The 20803-nt window shown below is 35.9% G+C and overlaps 1 protein-coding gene across 12 annotated transcripts in view; it reads right to left on the reverse strand.

Moving 5' to 3' along the window:
- Abi3bp (ABI family member 3 binding protein) overlaps positions 1-20803 on the reverse strand; it is a 255155-nt gene that overhangs the window by 112473 nt on the left and 121879 nt on the right. For all 12 annotated transcript variants that reach the window (XM_029553747.1, XM_017802040.2, XM_017802041.2 and 9 more), the window contains exons 5-10: positions 18986-19167; positions 18375-18430; positions 8651-8699; positions 7638-7709; positions 7107-7199; positions 855-932 (exon numbers count right to left, since the gene is read on the reverse strand). In XM_029553747.1, coding sequence (XP_029409607.1) covers positions 855-932; positions 7107-7199; positions 7638-7709; positions 8651-8699; positions 18375-18430; positions 18986-19167 — 530 coding nt within the window. The remainder of the gene's footprint in view (positions 1-854; positions 933-7106; positions 7200-7637; positions 7710-8650; positions 8700-18374; positions 18431-18985; positions 19168-20803) is intronic.

Consider the following 20803-nt stretch of genomic DNA (forward strand, 5'->3'; position numbering starts at 1 on the left):
AATGCTTTCCAGATGTTTGTTTCATCAAATCTTGGATAAGGTGGTATGGCTCGATAAAAACTTAGTACTTCAGAGATTCTGTCTCCCCAGAGAATTTGATTGGGTAGTTTCATTTGGAGAAGAAATGAATGTTTATTAGTAACAGTGATAAACTATGGGGACACTATTTACTAATGTATCTTTATTTATTGTATTTTTATGTGTATGAGTGTTTTGTGTGAATGTATGTCAATACAATGCCTGCAGAGGCCAGAAGAGGGCGTTGATCCTCTGGAATTGGAATTACAGACAGTTATGAGCCATTATGTGGGTGCTGGGAACTGAACCTGGGTCCTCTGCAAGAGCAGCCACTTCTCTTAACTGCTGAGTCATCTTTCCAGTCCCACTATATATATATTCTTCAAAGGATTTTTTAAACGATGTTAATCTCTGAGGACAGTTGTTCCTAAATGATTTTGGTGCATTTTCATGGCCATCAAGTTATGGATTCATGAGGGATATAAGACATTTTGCCAAACTGATCATTTGTGAAAGTAAAGCAATGAAATATAGTCTCAAGTGTTCATGTAAATGGCAAACCCCTAAACCATTGAATTACACATTAAACTTTTCAGTGCTGATGGAAATTCCATTTATAGTGAAGAATACATCCTCCATACTACATATCGGGTCTGTCATTCAACTGCTCGTTTTTTATCTGTTCTCTCTCAGAGTATTAAAGCCCTAGATTCTCCTATTGGTTTCTGTTTATGATCAAAATGAACTGCCTTCTGGCTCTTCATGTGAAAACATGATTGTAGATCACTTATTATATGAAAAAATATCACTTCTTGTCTCAATAGGAATCTCATTACCTGTTATGGGCTGTTCTGGGAGCTTTTCTACCTCTGGTGTTTTAGATTCAGCAGGTAATGCCAAGGTTTCATTCTTAGCTAGAAAGAGAAAAACAATTTACTTCATTTCTTCATAGTACAGAGTCCAAAGTTTTCTTATTACCAACACAGTCAAGTAACAAGAAGATTTAATTCTCACACATCTTTTCACCAGCCAGTCAACTCTACTGTGCGCTTCTACCTGGGGTTGGTATGAACCAAAGACAGGCTTCAAAATTCCTCCTTATTAGCCCTTCCTAATTTTTTAATACCTACATTGGAATTGAATGACCAAAAATCACAATAGACTACTTAGACAAGTTTCAGCATTGCGATTTAAACAATTTCTGGAAGTTATAGTTTGATCTGAAAAAGTTCCTTAATTTCATATTTAAATACTGTTAATTTTTTAAAAGTCATTAGAGGGGATGGAGAGATGGGTCAGTAGTTAAGAGCACTGGCTGTTCTTGCAGAAGATCTGGGTTTGAATCCCAGCACCCACATGGCAGCTTACAACTGTCCATAACTCCAGTTTTAGGAACTCTAAGGCACTCATCTGTCCTCTGTGGGAACTCCACAATATGGGTACATTTACACACATGCAGACATTAATAATCTAAATAAATAAATAAATAAATAAGTTTTTAAGGGGCTATAGAGATGGCTCAGTGGTTAAGAGCACTGACTGCTCTTTCAGAGGACCTGGGTTCAATTCCCAGTACCAACATGGCGGCTAGCAACTGTTCTAACACCAGTTCCAGGGGAATTCGATGCTCTCTTCTGACCTCCACGGGCATTGCATGACATGCGTGCATTTACACACATGCAGACAATACACTCATACAAACAAAATTGATAAAAATAAAATAAATTTTAAAGTCAATAGGGATTCTCCATTATTATACACAGCAAAAATGTAACAGGTTATAACACTGGCATTTTTGAAATACACAAATAAGAGACATAGGAAAGTAAGTTATTTGGAAAAGTTTGTGGCAAAACAAAATTATGAACAATAAATTTTATTTGAGACACATGCTAAGACAGATTTTCTTTTTCAGTCTAACAATTTAGTGCAAAAATGGAAAAAAAAATCTTCCTTCTTATACAGCTTTTGGGAAACCTTCCTTCTAAAACTTAGGTGTTCTTTTTCAAAGAAAGTACATTTCTAAAACAGAAGTGCCCAAATTTAAAAACAGAAATGTCTCTAGCCATTGCCAGAGTATCCCTAGAACACAATTGAGAACTGATCTAATCTATGTTCTCAAACTTTTTAGATGAATTAAATTTTGTAATGTTCTAAAGCCAGCATCACTCCTGTAAAGGCCATTTTCTTCTTTTCATTTAATGGAACACAAAATATGTTTACTTCATATAGGCTCAAAGACAATTAGAAAGCCGGCTGGTGTCAATTTTTGACATATATGATGGAGATGATTACTCTGGACAGCAGGATTGGCAGGTACAGCACGTTAGCCACCACTGTCAAGCCCTTTGCATGGTGTGTCTGTACAACAGAGATGGTCAGCAGCATTGTTCAGATGGAGTTAGCAGGGCATAAAGAGTACAAACTCTGTAATAACTGAACATATAGAGTCAATATTTTATAATTTTAAAAAATTTTTCTAATTTTTACTAGTATTTCTTTTTTTGGTCATCTTTCACAAGCACAGCTTTTTTGAGAATTATTCTAATTATTATCAAGCGTGAATAAACATTTAATTTACAAGTTTTTCACTAGCTCTGGTACTGCTATTTTCAATATGTGCCACAGGAAGATTTTTACTCTTCAAATGTAAATGACAGTGTTCCTCCCACCATCCAGTGTTCCCATATCCTTTAGGGAAATTTTGCTAATCTTTTTCTTTCCACTTAATAATATCTTATATTCTTGATTTTGGTGAATTTGTGCCTGAATATGAGACTTTTCTCCCTTTAGATCTTTATCTCTGTCTCTCCCTCTCTCCACATCCTAGACTCTCAGTCAGGGACAATAATCTATATCACTTCAGGTGCTTGTATTCAATAGATGCCTTTATCTGGCAATCATATTAGTCTAAAATTCAATTATAAATGAGAAAAATGGCAAACTGTCTTCTTAAGATATATTTATATACTTTATGCATCACTAATTTCTTATAAATCCATAGGTATTTCTAAATATGATATTTCAGATACCAGAGTAGTGAGAGAGACTTCTGGTATCTCTTTCCAATCCATAAGCATTTGTCTACATTATATACTTCTTCTGTATTGACAAAAAGTAAAACTCCATCAAAATATGACCTACATTTCAGGAAAATCCCTTTCTTTAATTCTTTTTCTGTACCTTTTCAGCACAGTTGTTTCCCTTAACTTTTGGCAGGGTACCGCTTGTCTTTGGCAAATCCTTGGTTAGTCCCTTGGAGATGCGTGTATAATACTAGCTTTCTTGTTTATTTCTCTCATTATTCATACCATGTGTTCTTAGAACTAATTCTATGACATCTCTTGATGGGCTTTGTTGGAATGGGGTTATTATTTTTAGGATTTACTCCCTCAAAAATATGACTCTTCTGAATTACAGTGATAATTAACTTTGGGAAAGTTTATTTCTCCCTTGGTAATATAAAAAGTGTTTATTCCCATGCTATTTCTGTGGAAAAAAGGTTTCTGCACAGCAAAACAATCAACAAAATGAAAAGCAGGCTACAGATAGGAAGAAAATATTTGCATTCATGTTTCTCATATCAGACTCAATATTCAAGGTATATATAAAGAACTCATACAACTCAGAAATATTCTATAGCACAGGAGGATGACAATGGAGGAAAATAATTAATCTAACATTTTAACATTTCAAAATAGCTAGGAGAGCGGAGTTCTAATGTTCCCAATGCAAAGACATTGCGTATGTCTGAAGTGATAATATGCCAATTACCCTAATCTCATCATTATGCCTGTATGTCTGTATTGAAATGGAACCCATAAATATGTACAATCACCATCAATTAAAGTCAAAAGTAAGGCATTACTATGAAACTGCTAGAGGAAAAAGTACGGAGTGTACTTTATCATGTAAACTCAGGTAAGGACTTTTGAATAAAACTCCAGTAGCCTAGAGAATAAGACCAGCAATCCACAAATGGAGTCTCATGAAACTCAAAAGCTTCAGTACAGCAAAGGAAACCATCAGTTCAGCAGAGGCAATCACATGATGGAAGAAAATATTTGCCAGCTGTACATCTGACAGGATTAGTATCTAGAATAGCCAAGGAACTCAAAAAACCAAACATCCAAAAAACAGAAACAAAAACAAAACCCAATTGAAAATGGGCTATGGCACCAAACAGTTCTCAAAAGTAGAAATAAAAATGGCTAGGGAATACTTTAAAAGGTGTCAAAGTGCTGAGGAAATGGCTCAGTGCTTCAAGCATTTAAGCATTTGCCACACAAAGATGAGAACTAGAGTTCAGGGTCCCACAACCCACTAAATCACTAAATGCCACCTGGGCTTGGTGGCCCACTTGTAATTCCAGCTTCAGAAGTTGGAGGTAGGGGATCTCCAGAGCAAGCTGGCTAGTAAGACTAGCCAGATCAGTGATCTCTGGGTTTGATTAAGAGATCCTGCCTCAATGACTAAGGTGAAACAGTAATCAAGGATGATTCCTGACAGCCTGGGGCCTTCACATGTATGTACACATGTGCCTACACACATGCAAACATGCATAAACACATATGCATGCCACACATACAAACACATTTTCAGAAATGAAAAAAGAAAAAAAATACAAGAGCTCAACATCCTTAGCCATCAGGGAAATATACATTAAAACTACCTTAAGATTCCATCTGACTTCAGTAAGAACGGCCATCATAAAAATTACAAATAACAAACGTTGGTATGGTTGTGGGAAGATGACTATCCTTGTACACTGTTGGTGGGAGTGTAAACTAGTATAGCCACTTTGGAAATCAGTTTGGAGGGTTCTCAAAACCTAGAAATAAAACTTCCATATAACCCAGCTACACCACTTCTGGGCATACACCCTAAGGAATCTGTATCTTACCATAGAAACACCTGCATGTTCGTGCTCAAAGCTGCTGCATTTACAGTAGCTAGAAAAAGAAGTATCTGTGGAAGACTGGAAACTAGAAAAAGGCCAGTTTGAGGGAAGTGGGGGAGCCTTAAGAAAGAGGGTAGAAGGACATAGATAAAATGATAGAAAGAAGGGGAATTCCAGGCACAGGAGTCATTAAACAGGGAGGGGATTGGGGGATGGGGGAGATGAAAGGAAACAGAGAGGAAGGTTAACTAAAATTAAGGGGGCACGAAAAAGGTATATGGAAACATGCTTATATAAAAAGAGCTCTGAGGAAGATACCCTGAATGACTAGATAAGGCTGCCCCTAGAAGCAGCAAGATGCTCAAAATATCAGTGCCAACCTCTATAGTTACTGCCGGTCAGAGAAGCTCTGGAGCCATGCCCCCCCCCGCCCCTCCCAAATACACAGGCTCTTGGTTTTCCACTTGATTGCCAACCAGAACTATTTCATAAGACCCTGCTGCTGAAGATACCACACACAGTGGTTAAACGATATGCAAAGAACTGAAGCAGGAATTGACTAGAAAACTCCTCCATGCTAGTTAACTTTGAAAGTGCCAGAAGGTTCTTTGCAGATTGTTTGAGGAGAAAAGGTATCAATGGTTTTACTCAGCTATGAAGTCTTAAAGCAACAACACCAAATAACCAAGCAAGATGTTAATGGTGCAATACAGGGTAATCATCTGCTCCCTGATTTGCTTTAAGGCCCATTCCACAGAAATGAACCGAAGCCTGGTACTATAAACCTGATTTAAAAGAAAAAAAGAGTCCATGCACCATGGGGAAAGTACTACTGATGTTTAACTAAAAAGATATAGTATTGAACTGCCTTCTAAATATCAGCTTATACTCACAGACAAAGGCTACCTCACTCCTAATCAGAGAAGACTCTCTCTGCAATGAATGATGATGAATGCAGATTTTCATGACTGCTTAGGAAGCTGATAATAAATGATGGTTGAGGGTTCATCTCTAAACAAGTCATTTATGCCACCCTCTCTAAGGCTCAGGGAACACTGCAGAAGAGGGAGCAGAATGTAATAGCAGAGACAGGGAGAAGTCTGCAAAATCACATTATCGAGGTACAACACAGCCATTATAATCAGAAACAGCGGATGCTGTTACTTGGACTGGTCCTACACAAGGCAGGCCCTGTAAACAGTCATGGGTTGGGAAGAGAGTAATGGGGTCTTATCCCTTACTGCCTATCTATTAGCTACTGATAGACTCAAGAGTGATACATTGTCTTCAATAGCATACCCAATGGTGAACCCACCAGGCTCTAATGGATACTTCCAATCCCATAGTCATACAGATGGCTTTTGTCAAACGCAGAGGGACACAAACACAGAAGACATTAATATGTAAAAGGGATTGGTGAGGGCTTTACAGACAGATGAGGGAGGAGGGAGATTAGCAGGGTAGGGATGAGATCAATCAGAAAACAATATATCTACATATATATGAAAAAATTTAAAAACAAATTAAATTAATTGTAATAGTATATTTAAATAACACAATAGAATTAAACAAGCTCATTAATAGGCAAAGGATCTGAATAGACATTTCTCTGAAGATACTATAAAAATAACTGACAGGTATAAAAAATATGTTCAACATAACTAATCAATAGGTAAATGCAGATTAAAGTTATAATTAGGTTATTGCCTCACTCCTATGAAATGGCTATCATCAAAAGATAAGCTTATAAAAAAAGAGAACATTCACACACTATTTGCAAAAATATTAATTGGTGTAATCTTTATGTAAAACTGTATGAAGTTGACTCAAAATATTAAAAGTACCTTTGCTATTGTATGACCCAGCCCTCTTTCTGATGGTTGTTTGTCCAGAGGAAGTAAAATAGGCACCTCAGAGACATTTACATGCCCATAGTCATCGTGGGTAACTATGCAAGTGATAAATATGTCAGTTGTCTTGATTACAGCAGCCGTTCCATGGTGAATACCACAGTACCATGTTGTATATCTTAAATGAAATCAGTGATTTTTGTTATATCATTACTTATGCCTTGTTGGGCTTGCAACAGGGCCTCATCTGTGTTAGGAAGGTACTGTCACTGAGCTTCTTCCCTAGTCCTTTCCATCAATTTCACTGAAAAACCCAAATATGGAATGATTTTGCTTACCTAATTGCACCTTGAGGGCATCTGAAATCTCAAACATTATGGATGTGGGAAGCTTCACAGTGGTATCATTCAGACCTGGAATTATAAGGTGGACTGCAAGGAAACAGATGTAAATAAGATGGGGGAAGAAAATGCATCAGGCATAAAATAAAGCATACAGCATCAGAAACTAGAATGTGAGGGAAGGTGAGCACTTCCTTTGTTTACTCAACTTTAACCCAAGTTTTAAAATACTGGAAAAAATGTGACTACATCTTTTTCAAGAGTACTTTCATAACAGGGATTGCACAAAAGAAATCCTCCGGATTTTAACTCAGGGTCAGATATTCTACATGGGCTATAGCTATTTCTTTAACATGTCGTGATAATGGCAGTGTCTCTTAGATATAAGCTGAAGTATTAAAGAGTGAAATAAACTGAACTGACATTAATTTAGCATACCTAATCAAGGTACAAAATTCCATAAGGACCATATTATTAAAATGTAGCCTAACTTTCCTATTCTAAACATATATTTCAAGATTGACTTACCTAGTATTGTTCCTCCAAAGGGAATCTTGTCTGGGGATTTAGTTGAAGCCCGATGAGTAACATTCTGAATCACTGGGGAAGTACACAAAGACAATATTATGATGGGGCAGAAAATAGGAATCAGTAGGAAGCTAATAATGTAAAGCTACCATCCATTGGACAGTCCTAACCTAAATTTATTAATTAATAGAAAGCAACTCAGTGGGTTGGCTACACAGTCTACAGAAGGATTAGATGACATATCTTACCTTACTACCTATGCTTTTGTGTAACAAAGGCTGTCAGTTATCACCCTATTATAAAGTGTTACACTCTAGTGGAAAAATTCAGTTCTTGTCTCTTCCCTCTGCAGTCTGACTTTTCCCCAAAGCAATAAGAACCAGCATTAAGTGTGACAATGACAAGACAATCTTAAATTAGAAAACATATATCCTGAAATCCAAGAACCTTTAAATTATTCCAATAGAAACTGACCCTGTCTTAAGACTACAATTAGGACATTGTTTCCTTATAACGAAGAGTGATTTTTAAGGCCTCAACTCTTCCACCAAGAAATATCATGGAAATAATGGAGTCATTTTAATAATTTGAAAACTGGAAGCCAAAAAAGTGGACACTGACATGAAACATAGCATTTTGATTCTTGAAACATAGACATATTAGTTCCCTGAAGTGTCCGCTAAGAGTTTCATTCCTATATCCTAAATATTCTCCTAACGGTTATCTTCATGTATGCTAACTGAATCCAAAGCAAAGCTCCACACATTTAATTATTTTTAATTTATTACTTGTTACAGTTGCTTCATCCAGAATTGCCCAACTGGTACATCTTGGACAAGATTTTCCTATCAGTACAACAACTAAAATTACATATCAATGGCAAATTTACTAAGCCAACTAGCTCTTCAAATTAAAAAAAACTGTCAGAACATTTGAGAAAACATATGCTATATTTAACTATTTTTGAATAGTATATTACAGTAGCTCTTATATACCTAGAGCAGAATAATTACCTTGCTTGATGATTGTTATTGGAATAAGCTTCCTTGGGACGTATGATGGCTGGAAAGAGATTGAAAATCAGCTATTATGTCAGTATTAATAACTTTAAAAGCTCTGGAAGTAGTCCCTTCTTGTCTTCAATGATGTCACCCATGACAAGAGCTTAATAATCACTGAATAAATACTTAGCATACCCATTTGCCTATATTGTAGTGAACTTACTTGCTTTACCCCATAATGAGCCAAAAGTTTGATAGAAATGGTTTCTTCAGAACTCCCATTCATTTAGAAACTGCAATGGAAAGAAACTAAATCCCCTAGATAGAATGAGCTTATTTATAATTTGTTTGAGATTTGGCCCATTTAAAATGTTTTTATGTTCTCTATACTAAGCTACATATTATCTTTTGAAAGAACTCAAGATTGATTGTTTGAATATGCCCTACTGGTGCTGCTGTTTCTACTACAACCAGCATGAGCTCATGGCAACATGAGGGTAGAATGGAGACATGGAGCTTTTACATCCAAGCCTATACTTGATCATCCTGTGCTGATTTATATACAAGGGACCTTCAAATTAGAAGGACATGACCCAGAGGACAGTGCTTCCTTCCTTCACCCAAACTATCTCAAAAGTCCGATGGGAAATTTTGATGCCATAAAGTACCTAAAGGAAAAGTTTAGACTTTAAAATGGAGTCACTGCCAGCCATGATCACTCAAGGCCATAGGTAAGGTAGATGAGAAAGGTGATGATGAGAAGGGCAGGAAGTATAAGTAGGAAGGTTAGGGTTGAGTTGCTGAAAGAGTAAGAAGTATCAATTTTGGACTTGGCAGCATGCTACCGTCTTATAAAATGGTACATCCATGGTAAGGAATGGCCATAACACCAATGTTACTCCTGGTTGTTTTTCTTCTCATATTTTTAAAGCTACAAAAAATTTGCTATCATCACCAGATAGTTTTTTTAAAGGATTATCTGTATTCATTGACCCACTCATTGATGCTTTAGCATGCAGCCTAAGGAAGCAATCAAAGATGCTGATAATCATGCGTTTCAGGATGTTTGGTTTGTTACTATTATTTAAAACAACATCATTATCCAAAAAGTCAGGCTTCATTAAATAAGCTGCAGCTCAAATATTTTATTTCGCTTAATAACCTATAAAAATGTGAGGACTATAAATAGAAATTTAGATCCATGATATAACCCAAACTTATAACTAATACATGTATAGAAAACAGACCAGATGGAAATATAATCTTTAAAGTATTTATTTCTTATAATCTAACATTAATTTTTTATGTGCATATTTCTATATTTGCCAAATTCTCTAACAGGGTGAATCACAGGTACAGTCAGGGAAAGCTGCTCTATGTTCTGTTCAGCTGCCACACATGCTTCTTTACTGCAGTCTAGCTCAGCCATTACCAGTAGAGAGGGGAATGATTAGAACACTATGTTGACACGATTTTTCCCAGGCAAGAACAGGGAAACCACAGGAGCAGAGGTGTGCACACACTGTGGCACTTGCACATATACCCTTCCCTAGAGAGGACAGACAGGTCCTTTTTGCCATGCTATCCTGCCTTTTACCTTAACAGCCACCCTGCCAGCTCCTTCTACCTGTACTGTGGAAAAGTGTCAGCTGTACATCCATGTCTACCACTTCTGAGAATTTTGTTGTTTTATATTCAAACATTTTACATGGTTTTTTGCCCTCATATTTTTAAATGTATTTGTTCATAAGTATGAATATTTATGGGCTACAATGTGATGTTTGAATAAACATAAACAATTTGAGCTATTTTGTGGTAAGACATTTAAAATGTATTTACAATAAATTTGAATGATGTATCATTAGTAACCATGGTCATCCAACTGTATCATCACTCTCCAAAGCACCTTCCTCCTGTCTAACTGAAACTTTGACAGCAGCATCTCCCCATTCCTCTCTGCCCCCTTCCCACGCTTTGCACCTTGTAACCACTATTACATTCTATACATCGAAGAGTTAACGCTTCTCCTGGTGGGACCAACTCCAGTTACAGAAGAGCCTCCTGATGGGGAAGCTACATTTCTTCCCAAATATCTATAGGATTATTAGGTCGGCAGCTGCAGTAGCAAAAATATCTGAGTATCTGAGTCCTGCTAATTTGACCCAGGAGTCCTATCATAGTACAGAATGTGAAGTTTTTCAGAGCCCCTTAATATAATATAAATGAAATGCTTACTTGTGGCTGTACTGATTGCCTTTGAACTGCATTATACAAGTTTGTATTTCCTATGCTGTAATGATTTGTTTCAATTTTTTTTTTTGATAAATGGAAAAAATTCCACTCATCCATGCATGGAACAAAATTTCTGTTCTTGAATACTGACCAATGTTTTATGAAGTTGATGACAAGAATATAGGTACAGTATGTACTGCCAAAAATAAGGAAATCATTTAGTTACAGAATGTACTGCTTTCTAAAGCTATAATTGCTCTCTTGCCTAATCTTAAATACAATGATGCACTGAAAATAGACTAATGAATAAATAGCCACTTCTCAGCATTTCTCCCTCTCCCTCTCTCTCTCCCTCCCTCCTTCCTTCCCTCCCTCCTTTTGAGACAGGGTCCTACTGTAGTCTGAGATGGCTGGAACTCACTATGTAGAACAGGATGATCACAGAGATCTGCCCACCTCTGCCTCCTGAGTGCTGGTATTAAAGGCACACACCACAATACCCAGCAGGTTTTCCTTTTTAAGGGCATTATGAAAGTCCTGTTATCTAATATGTGTGTCAAAGTCTAAAATTCCTATCCAGAAATCCATACTGTGAATCCTTTCCTTTGTCTGCTTATAAAGTAAAAGCAGCAGAAAACATGTCTCCCAAATGCAATGGATAATAAAACATTATAATCCTCAAGGTATCAGAATTTAATCAATTGTAACATAATTTATTTGAGTTTTATGTACAATGCTTTTAAACCTAGGCTTGACCCTGTGGAAGATGAATGTGTGCTGGAGTCACACATATGGATGGTATGGGACTTGGGTGTGGGGAGTGAGTTAACAGCAGGCTGCCAGGCAGTGTGGTCTGGTCTGGTGCTATGGCCTGAATATGTCCCTCAAAGTTCATGTGGTAGAAATCCCCAGGGAAGCTGTGTTGACAGGTGGGAATATATAAGGTGACTGTCTCATGAAGGATGCTCCATTGTTGGGGAGTGGGTTAATGGACAATGGAGTGGACTTCCTAATATAAGGCCAGGTTTGCTCCCACATCCTTCACATGATCTCTATTATCCTGTTGCTTCCTGCTATGGGATAACATAGCATAAAGACCCTCACCAGATGGCAGGTCCTTGATCTTGGACTTCCCAACCCTTAGAATTACATGACATACATTTACGTTCTTTATGAATTACCCAGGTGTGGTTCCTCATTGCCACACAAAACTAAGGAAGGCAGACATCATTACAATACCACTGTCCATGAAGACCACTCTGATAGTGATTTTCTTAGGCAGTTTATTTGCTGGCTCTTTACAACTTGCTTCATTTTTGCTGGAACCTCCATCACTACTTCCTCTGCAGTTTTTGTCTTTATCAAATGTTTTCTTGATATTTACTGTGTGTCTGGAAGTAAGCATAATCCTTACTGCTCTGTAAGAGATAGATTATATTTTTCTTGAGAAATCCTATTTCGTTAGAGACTCCCTAGATTGTAGCATGCTTGAGTGTGGTTAAAGAGAATTCACTTCTGCCATTTTTCCTGGATGTTGTGGCTGAATATGCAGTTAGTGATGCACAGTGGGGAAATAACACAGAAGTGGAAAGGGAATGCCAACAGAGATAAACCTAGTGAGATTTTTGTTACTCGATTGTTTTGGGATATGATTAGAGTAAGCCAGAGATTATCTAGAAATAAATACCACAGCAGCATCTACACAGGACAAAGAAATTTAAATTTACCCTTTGTACTACATTAACTTCCTCCTTATACGTTTTGAAAATTAGCTTTAGTTAATATTCACAATAACATAAGGAAGCTATTTTTTACAGATTTGTCAATTCGGCACTTGTGTAGTGTTAGAACATCCATTGTAGGTTCAACTTTATTTTCTGGCCCTGGGAAAGTAGAGCTGTCAATTTGAGGAGGAGCTCAAGATCTAATTTCAAGGACTCAAGAGTCCACATGAGGAGAACTCGGGGCGTGTTAGATTCTGGTTTTAATTCATTTTCAGGATGTCCTAATGAAAGTTATGAAACATCCTGATTAAATCTCACATCTGGTTAAAACTGAATCTAGGAGGCTAGTTTTGTTAAGTCTTCACATTTCTTCTTGGCTGAGATGAGACACACACCTTTGTGACAGAGTGGGTCTGCATATATAGGTTTTCTTTTTACGTTTCCTTCTGCTTAGGAAGATTGTTGCTAAGAATGAAAGGTGCTTGATATATTCATGGTATATTATTTTAAGATATAAGGGACCCAGGAAGGTAATCATTTCTTCTCATCATTTATCAATGTTATACTTTATGCCTTGGTACCACTTTAATGAACACCTAAGAATTGTACTGGAGTCCCAGATAGGGAGTCTACCATACCTAAGGTGAGGAGCCTGGGTGTGGAGGAGGTAATGACAAGCCTTCGGACTGCCATGCAGTGTGAGCTGCTATAAAACTATGATCTGAATACAACCCTCGAATTGGAGAGCTAGAAACTTAATCTTCAATGCAACTGTGACAAGTGGGAATTTTAAGAGGTGACTAAGTCATGAGGGATTCTCCATTTTTGGAGAGTAACATTCTTTTTTAAAAAATTATTTTATTTTATTTTTATTATTTCTGTGTGAGTGTATTGCCTTCATGTGTGTAAGTGCACCCACATTGTACAATTCCTGTGGAGGTCAGAAAGTGTCAGATTCCCTGGAACTAGAGTGACAGATGGTTGTTAACTGCCCTATGGGTGCTGAGAATCAAACCCAGATCCTCTGCCAGAGCAGTCAGTGCTCTTAACTGCTGAACCATTTCTCCAGTCCCAGGAGAAGCTTTCTTAAAATGAGTTGATTTTGGATGGAAAAAGAATAGAAATAGATGTCATGGTTTTAAGGGAACAGAAATTTCTGGGGAGAGTTGAAATAAATAATTTTGTATTTCAGAATGTGTTAATAAGTGGTACCTACTTCAAAATTTGATTCTGGTTAGTGAAATAGATCATTTTTTAAAAAAAGACAATGTGAAAATTTTAAGTCATTATTTCTTTAAATAAAACCTAGTAGTAAACAATGAGTTTTATCTTCAGAAAGACTGTTATACATTCTATGCATGTATGAAATTCTCAAAGGATGCAAATTATTATATTAAAATATAATGTACTGTGAAAAGGAAAACAATAGTACAAGTAAGACAAATGCAATTTCTTATTTTATATGAATCCCAAGTCATACAATCTATGTTCTATATAGTCACAATTTTGTTTAGTCTTAGATTCTTTCTCTGTTACTTTAAGATTAGGGAGAAGTGTGATACTGACAATATTTAACAAATCTGTAGAATAAAGGCAATAACCAATCAGAAGAGACCCTGCCACATGTCCCTTTCACAACTGTAGTAGAGCTTGCCAACAGAACTTATACCTAGGCATATGAACATAACCAGGGGCAAAGATCGGGCAATTTAATGCACAAACTTTTAGCCTTAAAATTACTTATCTTTTAAAAAGCAAATCTTAATGTTAAAATATTTTCTTAAATCAAATACCTCTTTAAGGAGGATGTTAGAAATGTTCTTTGCTGTTTATAAAGTTTAGATGTAAAACCATATAGATAAATAAAAACAGTTTTCAATGAATCTTTGGCCTAAAACTTAAATGAACTAATTTCATACCTCTTAAATTATTGTTTATTAAGATCAGTCTCAGAAAAGACATTGGTGAATATTTTGTCATAGATTTCATTTCTACTGAAACATACCTCTGAAATATCAAGTCGTTTCAAAATCAATTCTATGTTCATATTAATGGCCAGAGGCTGTCCCATGCAATTCCTTTACAACTTTCCCATATCCCAGAGCTGCCTGAGAGCACAGACATTAGTTCATGAGATAATTTTCTGCTATCTAGAAGATGGTTATAAAGAAAGCTTCACAGAAAGCCTTAAAATATCTTTTCAATGAATATGGGTTTTCCTTTGGAAATAACCAAGAGTTTTAAAGTACAGCTCATCAGATCTGGCTGATTTGGGGATGCGCCACCTTACAGCTGGAAGTGATAAAACTTTGGCTCTGTGTTAGAGATGCAGGAAGTTTCTCCCTAGACCTATCATGGCAGTTTATGAAGAAGAAAAAGAAATTAAATTCTGTTGTGATAGTATCAATCATCTTTCTCAACCTTGCTAAGAAACTTACCCTACATGAGATATTCTGATAAAAATAAATAAAAGTAATTAAATATGATTGGTGTAAAAGAAGGAATGAAAGAAATTACACCGCCAAGTCACATGGACAATTGGGCATGATAGTCAGCAGGCTGAGATGACTTGCTTCATAGGAAACAATTCACAACAAAGAATGAGGATTGTTCTACCAGAAATAAAATAGCAGTTATATCTCACTGTACCACCTGTGCAGTGTAACAGATTTATGCTTTCCATATAATATTAATGGATTTCAAAGAGACAAAACCAGAGTCTTTAGAAAGTAGCACAATGCAATACTTAATCCTAGGCCAACCGATCATTAGAAAAAAGTACACAGCCAATAAATATAGAACGTTACCAAGTACCATAACAAAGTAAAATACACAGAGTAAAACTCAAAAACGAGGAGTATATTTATCTGCTTCCTGTGGAGGGAAGGGCTTTAAAAATGCAATGCAACTAAAGTTATGGCAACAGAAAAGTTTAATAATTAGAGTAATCGAATCTTAAAAATAATCTGTTTCAATAATTTCCTAAATAAAGTTGATAGCAAATGTAAGAAAAATATTTCTAAATGCTTTCACAAATCATAATTGTCCTTTAGTCTATAAAATCTGTAAGCTAATCAGTATAAATTATTGCTGCAATGACTAATAAAGAACTGCAACTAAGGTTGCTAAGTGGAAAACAGAAATGAAGAAAGCATTTTATTACCATTTATAGAATGGACAGTCAAATAATGTGACAGAAATATGTACTGTTAACAAACACTATAGCAAGATAAATTCTTGATATTTACTTGTAAGATCTTATGATGATACAAATCTTTTTGGAAAGAAATTTAAGAGCCTTAATAATATTAAAAATCTAAACTGTTGATAAACACTTCGAAGCATTTATTTTAAGGAAATAAATGCCAACAAAGATTATTAATGTGTTTTCTGCAATGCCATTCAAACTAAAAAGAAATTAGAAATAGCCAAGCATGGTGACACATGCCTTTAATCCCAGCACTTGGAGGTAGGGGCAGGCAGTGAGGCTAACCTAGTATACATAGTAAGTTCCAGGCCAGCTGGGATTACAAGGAGACCCTGTCTCACAAAGACCAAAAAATTGAAAATAATTAAAATATTTGTAAATTTAGTAAGTAGATAATACATATTTAGGTAATAACACAGCAAACAATGTCATACTTAAGAGGATTTAATGGAGGGAAATATGCTTACACCACATTTTGAGTAGAAAACTGCAACACATAAACTTATGTATGCTCAAAGCATGATTTTTATTCTGTAATGAGAACATGACTAGACCATGGGAAAATGTTCCATGTCTTTTATCGCTGGAAGATAATAAAGTGTCCAGAAGTAACCATGTGCATTTAATGCCAGCAAACTTATTTTTGACAAAGGCACCAAAGACTTAACATTGGTAAAAGGACAGCCTCGATAAATGATACTAGAAAAAAACTTGGTTATTCCCATGCAAAATAATGAAACTTGAACCCTATCTTTCACTCTATTCAAAAATTAACTCTAAATGGATCACAGATTTGATTGAATACATGAAGCTATTAAAATTAAAAAGTGAGTATAGAGTAATACTTCAAGATGTCTATACATGCGGCAATGTAGATTAGATCCTCTGAAGAGTTAGAAACAAAAGCAAAATAGAAAAATGTGATTCTATCAAACTAAGAAACTTCCGTATAACAAATAAAAAAATCAACAGAGTGAAGAGACAATCTATAGATTTGGGGGAAATGAGAATTATTCATCTGGCAAATGATTTTTTGCTAGAATATACAAGGATCTTCAAATGCTCAGTATCAAAGAAATCCTTAAAACCCTTAATGGACCCTTCCTAAAAGAAAAGGCATTTAATAATCGACAAACCATGAAAATGTTCAACATCTTGAGTGATCAGGGAAATGAAAATCAAAACTGCAATGAGATATCATCTTACCCCATTTGGAGGATATTATAAATAAGACAAAACACAACAAATATTGGTAAGGATGTGGATAAAAGGGAATTCTTACACACTAATGGAAATAGAAACCACTTTTAGGCATAAGGTTCCTCACAAAACTAAAAATAGAATTATCATATGATCCAGCTATCCTGAATCTGGGTATATATTAAAGAGAAATGATATTAGCATATTAGACATCTGTATTCCCATATTCATTGCTGCACTAATCACAAGGGCTAATATATGGAATTGACCTAGATATCCACCAATAGATAAATGAATCTAAATAGTGCACAATGGAATATCATTCATCCATAATGAAATTACATCCTATAACTCATGGTAAAATGAGTGGATATGGAGGACATTATAATCAGTGAAAAAAGTCAGTCCCTGAAAGACAAATACCACATTTTCTCTCATATACAAATACTAAAAAATGATCTGAGAAGGGAGGAGAGGAATAGAAGGTTGGATAAAGGGTACATGCATGCTCAGAAGTCATAAGCACAAGGCTTCTACAGAACAGCATATGACTACAGTTCATAATAACATACTACATATTTTATAACTAGAAGAGAGGACCTTAAAAACCCCAAACACTAAGTAATAAAGAGTTGTACATTCTAGTCACCCTGATTTTGTCTGTTCATGTTGTGTATTTGTACTGAATATCACAGTCTGCTTCATGCATTTGTAGAAAAACTGTTAAACTTTTTAAAAAGTTTGAGTTGATAATGTAAATTACCCTTGCCATACACTTGTACTGAATTATCACACACTGGACCCAATAACTTCTTTAATATTTTAAGCTAAAAACAAAATAGTTTTATATGGATCTTTATAGATTGGTTACAGGTAACTTTGTTTATACTCTCCCCCATTTTTTACATTCTAATCCTTAAAAATAATTGATAAGCATGAAATGACCTGCCATGGCCATGGCAGACAGGGGACCTAGGGGATCCAACATCCTCTTCTGGCTACCTCAAGTATCTACACACATATGGTGCATATACATACACTCAGGCATATACATATACTCAGAGAGACAAACACAAATAAATGAATCTTTATAAACCACAAGGCAGAATGAACATAACCCCCAAACACCCCAAAATACTCAAACAGTAGAATAACTGCATTGAATCTCTGAATTATAGAGCTTTCAACAAGATAGAGATGATTTGGAACCACAAATCTACTCTTCTCAGAAAAAGTAGCTCACTCCTAATTCATTATTCTACCATGTCCCATAGATAGTCAGGTTCAGAACCCCACAGAAGGCCTGTCTCCTCATTTAAATGGAACTACGGTGAGATACAAAGAAAATTCTTAGAAATAAACTGGCACATACCACAGTGTGGACCTGGTCATAAGTGCTTTGAATTTTTCCATTTATTTTGTTTTTACCTGAAACAAGGAGGAAATTATGTTATTTTCATTCTTGCTCCTAAATCAATTCTAGCTCATCATGAGAACAATTCCAAGTTATGTATGCTCTCTTTCTTAGGCATGTAATTACATCCACTATCCTTTCAAACATCAATTCCAATGATGTATGAATAAAAAGGTGAGTAGAAGAAACATTGGAGTTCCCTAAAATAGGTCTAGATCCACTTCTACTGCTCTACCTTTCCACTCTGAATATCTATACATATTGGCATATTGCTTCTTTGGCTCAGCTGGGGTTCAGAGATAAAAGACATGTTTTAAACTACTACAGTGGCCAATGGCATCCTTGAAGGCATTAACTAGTTTATTACCTAGTTTTAAAAATTGCATTATAAAATATTCTAAAATATTGATACTAAAATTCTATTTATTTTGTATTTTCTTGAATACCAGAGCATAGTCATTATTGGATATTAACTTATTTCATATTACACAGCTAGTAAAATGATTTAAAATAGACAATTAGGAAAACAAAAATCACAAAAAGCTTTATTGGACTACACAGATACTTACTTGTAACAATAGTCTTATGATTGAAAATTTTACTCCAAATTCCACCTTCTATGTTGTCTTTTACTCCAAATTCATAAACTGTGTTGGGCTTTAGATTTTCCACAATTGTTTCAGTAGCTGGACAGAGTTGAAAAATCCATTTCTTTTCTTTATCTTTTTCTCTATAGCGAATTGTGTAAAATCTGTTGAATAACCAAAATATAATACTTGAAAAACACAGGAAGATTCAGAATGCAATTTTAAGTTTCTTTTCCTAAGATTTATTTTGCGTTTGTGTCAGTCTGAGAGTATGTATACATGTTGTGTAGGTTCACGTGTCTGTGTACAGAATCCAGAGTGTTGATCTCTTCAAGCAGGAGTTACAGGTGTTCATGGGATGCCCAATTTGTTACATAAGGGCTGGAATCTAGACTCTAAGCCTCATGATTGGGCAGCAAGGGCTCTTAACTGCTGAGCTGTCTATCTCTCTAGTCTCTCAAGTTTCTTAATACACAAGAGATTTCAATCAGAAACCTGCATTAAAGATTGGACTGGTCAGATTTTTTAAAATTTTCAGATAAAATGAAAAGACACTTCATGTATGATTAGAGCCACAATACATACAGTTCGCTGGGAAGAGTGGCTAGACACTCTGGTGAGGGTCCAATGACTCTGTTTGTCCCTTGTTTAATGAAGGAGCATAACCATCAACAAGCCCAATTGTGATGATGTTTAGCAATCAGGCACAGCTGAAGTCGTGATGATGGTAGATATTTCACACAGAAGAGACTGCTGTACAGCATCATCTTACTAAAAGAATATGGAATTTAAAAGGATTTTTATTTTCACAATTTGGCCCTAATAACACATGGTTTCCTGAATTTGGGGAGGGCTAAAGTATATAATCTGGGGAAGGCTAGGAAGAGAAGGTTTAATCTATGCTAGGTAAAGGCATTCCAGTGTGCATACCATCTGGTCACTCATGCACCTCACCAATCCCTCAGTCATCTCTGTAAGTAAGCTCAGTAAATTCATTAGTTTTCCAGGAAAACTTTAAGTAAATATTGGTTTGACACTAGAACTTTAAAAGGGTATAAGCATGGCTCAGTATCCCCAGGAAAAAAATTCTCACAACAGATGGAAAATTTATTTGTTAATGTTATGTCTCATAATTATCAAAAAAGAAAATGAGACTGTAAAAGATGTTAAAAGGATATGGGAATGGAACTTTTTCCAAAATAGAAAAATTGAGAAAGTCCAAACAAGTGATGAAGGTCTGTGTAGGTTTGTTATGATATATAAAGGGTGAGGCAAAAATAATATACACATAATCTTAAAATTTTTAAGGTCATACTAGTTTAAGGAACAAAATATATGTCTAGTCAAGGTTTATCTGACATTTGTTTTTTGCTACATAGCACATGGTAATTGAAAGTACAAGACTGGTGGAACTAACCTTCTTGGATGCTTAACAATCATACTTTGAGGCCTATACTAATCTGGTCAGAGGGACTTAAAGGACAGATTTTTGCTCCTTGCCCACCAACATTGACTAAGTTCTAGGGGACTATGGAGCACCTCTCAAAATATCCTGTAACTGTGGTGAGTCACCTGTCCTCTTGTTCAGGGAGGCCATGGAGACCCTACCAGATGGACCTGAACCAGTGTCCAGTCTACAAAGAGGAGGGTCAACTCAGAGGAAATATTTCCTCCATGCTTCCAAGTAAAGACAGCCATGGTCGAGTAGAGCCTTTGACTTATCTTCACATAGATGGAACTGGTAAAAGAAAGGAGCCAGGAGCTCCCCCCAAGCCCATGTGACCCCTGAGGAACAGATCT

The sequence above is a fragment of the Nannospalax galili genome, unplaced genomic scaffold (genome assembly GCF_000622305.1).
Source record: "Nannospalax galili isolate Female #2095 unplaced genomic scaffold, S.galili_v1.0 scaffold1184, whole genome shotgun sequence".
Classification (NCBI taxonomy): Eukaryota; Metazoa; Chordata; class Mammalia; order Rodentia; family Spalacidae; genus Nannospalax; species Nannospalax galili.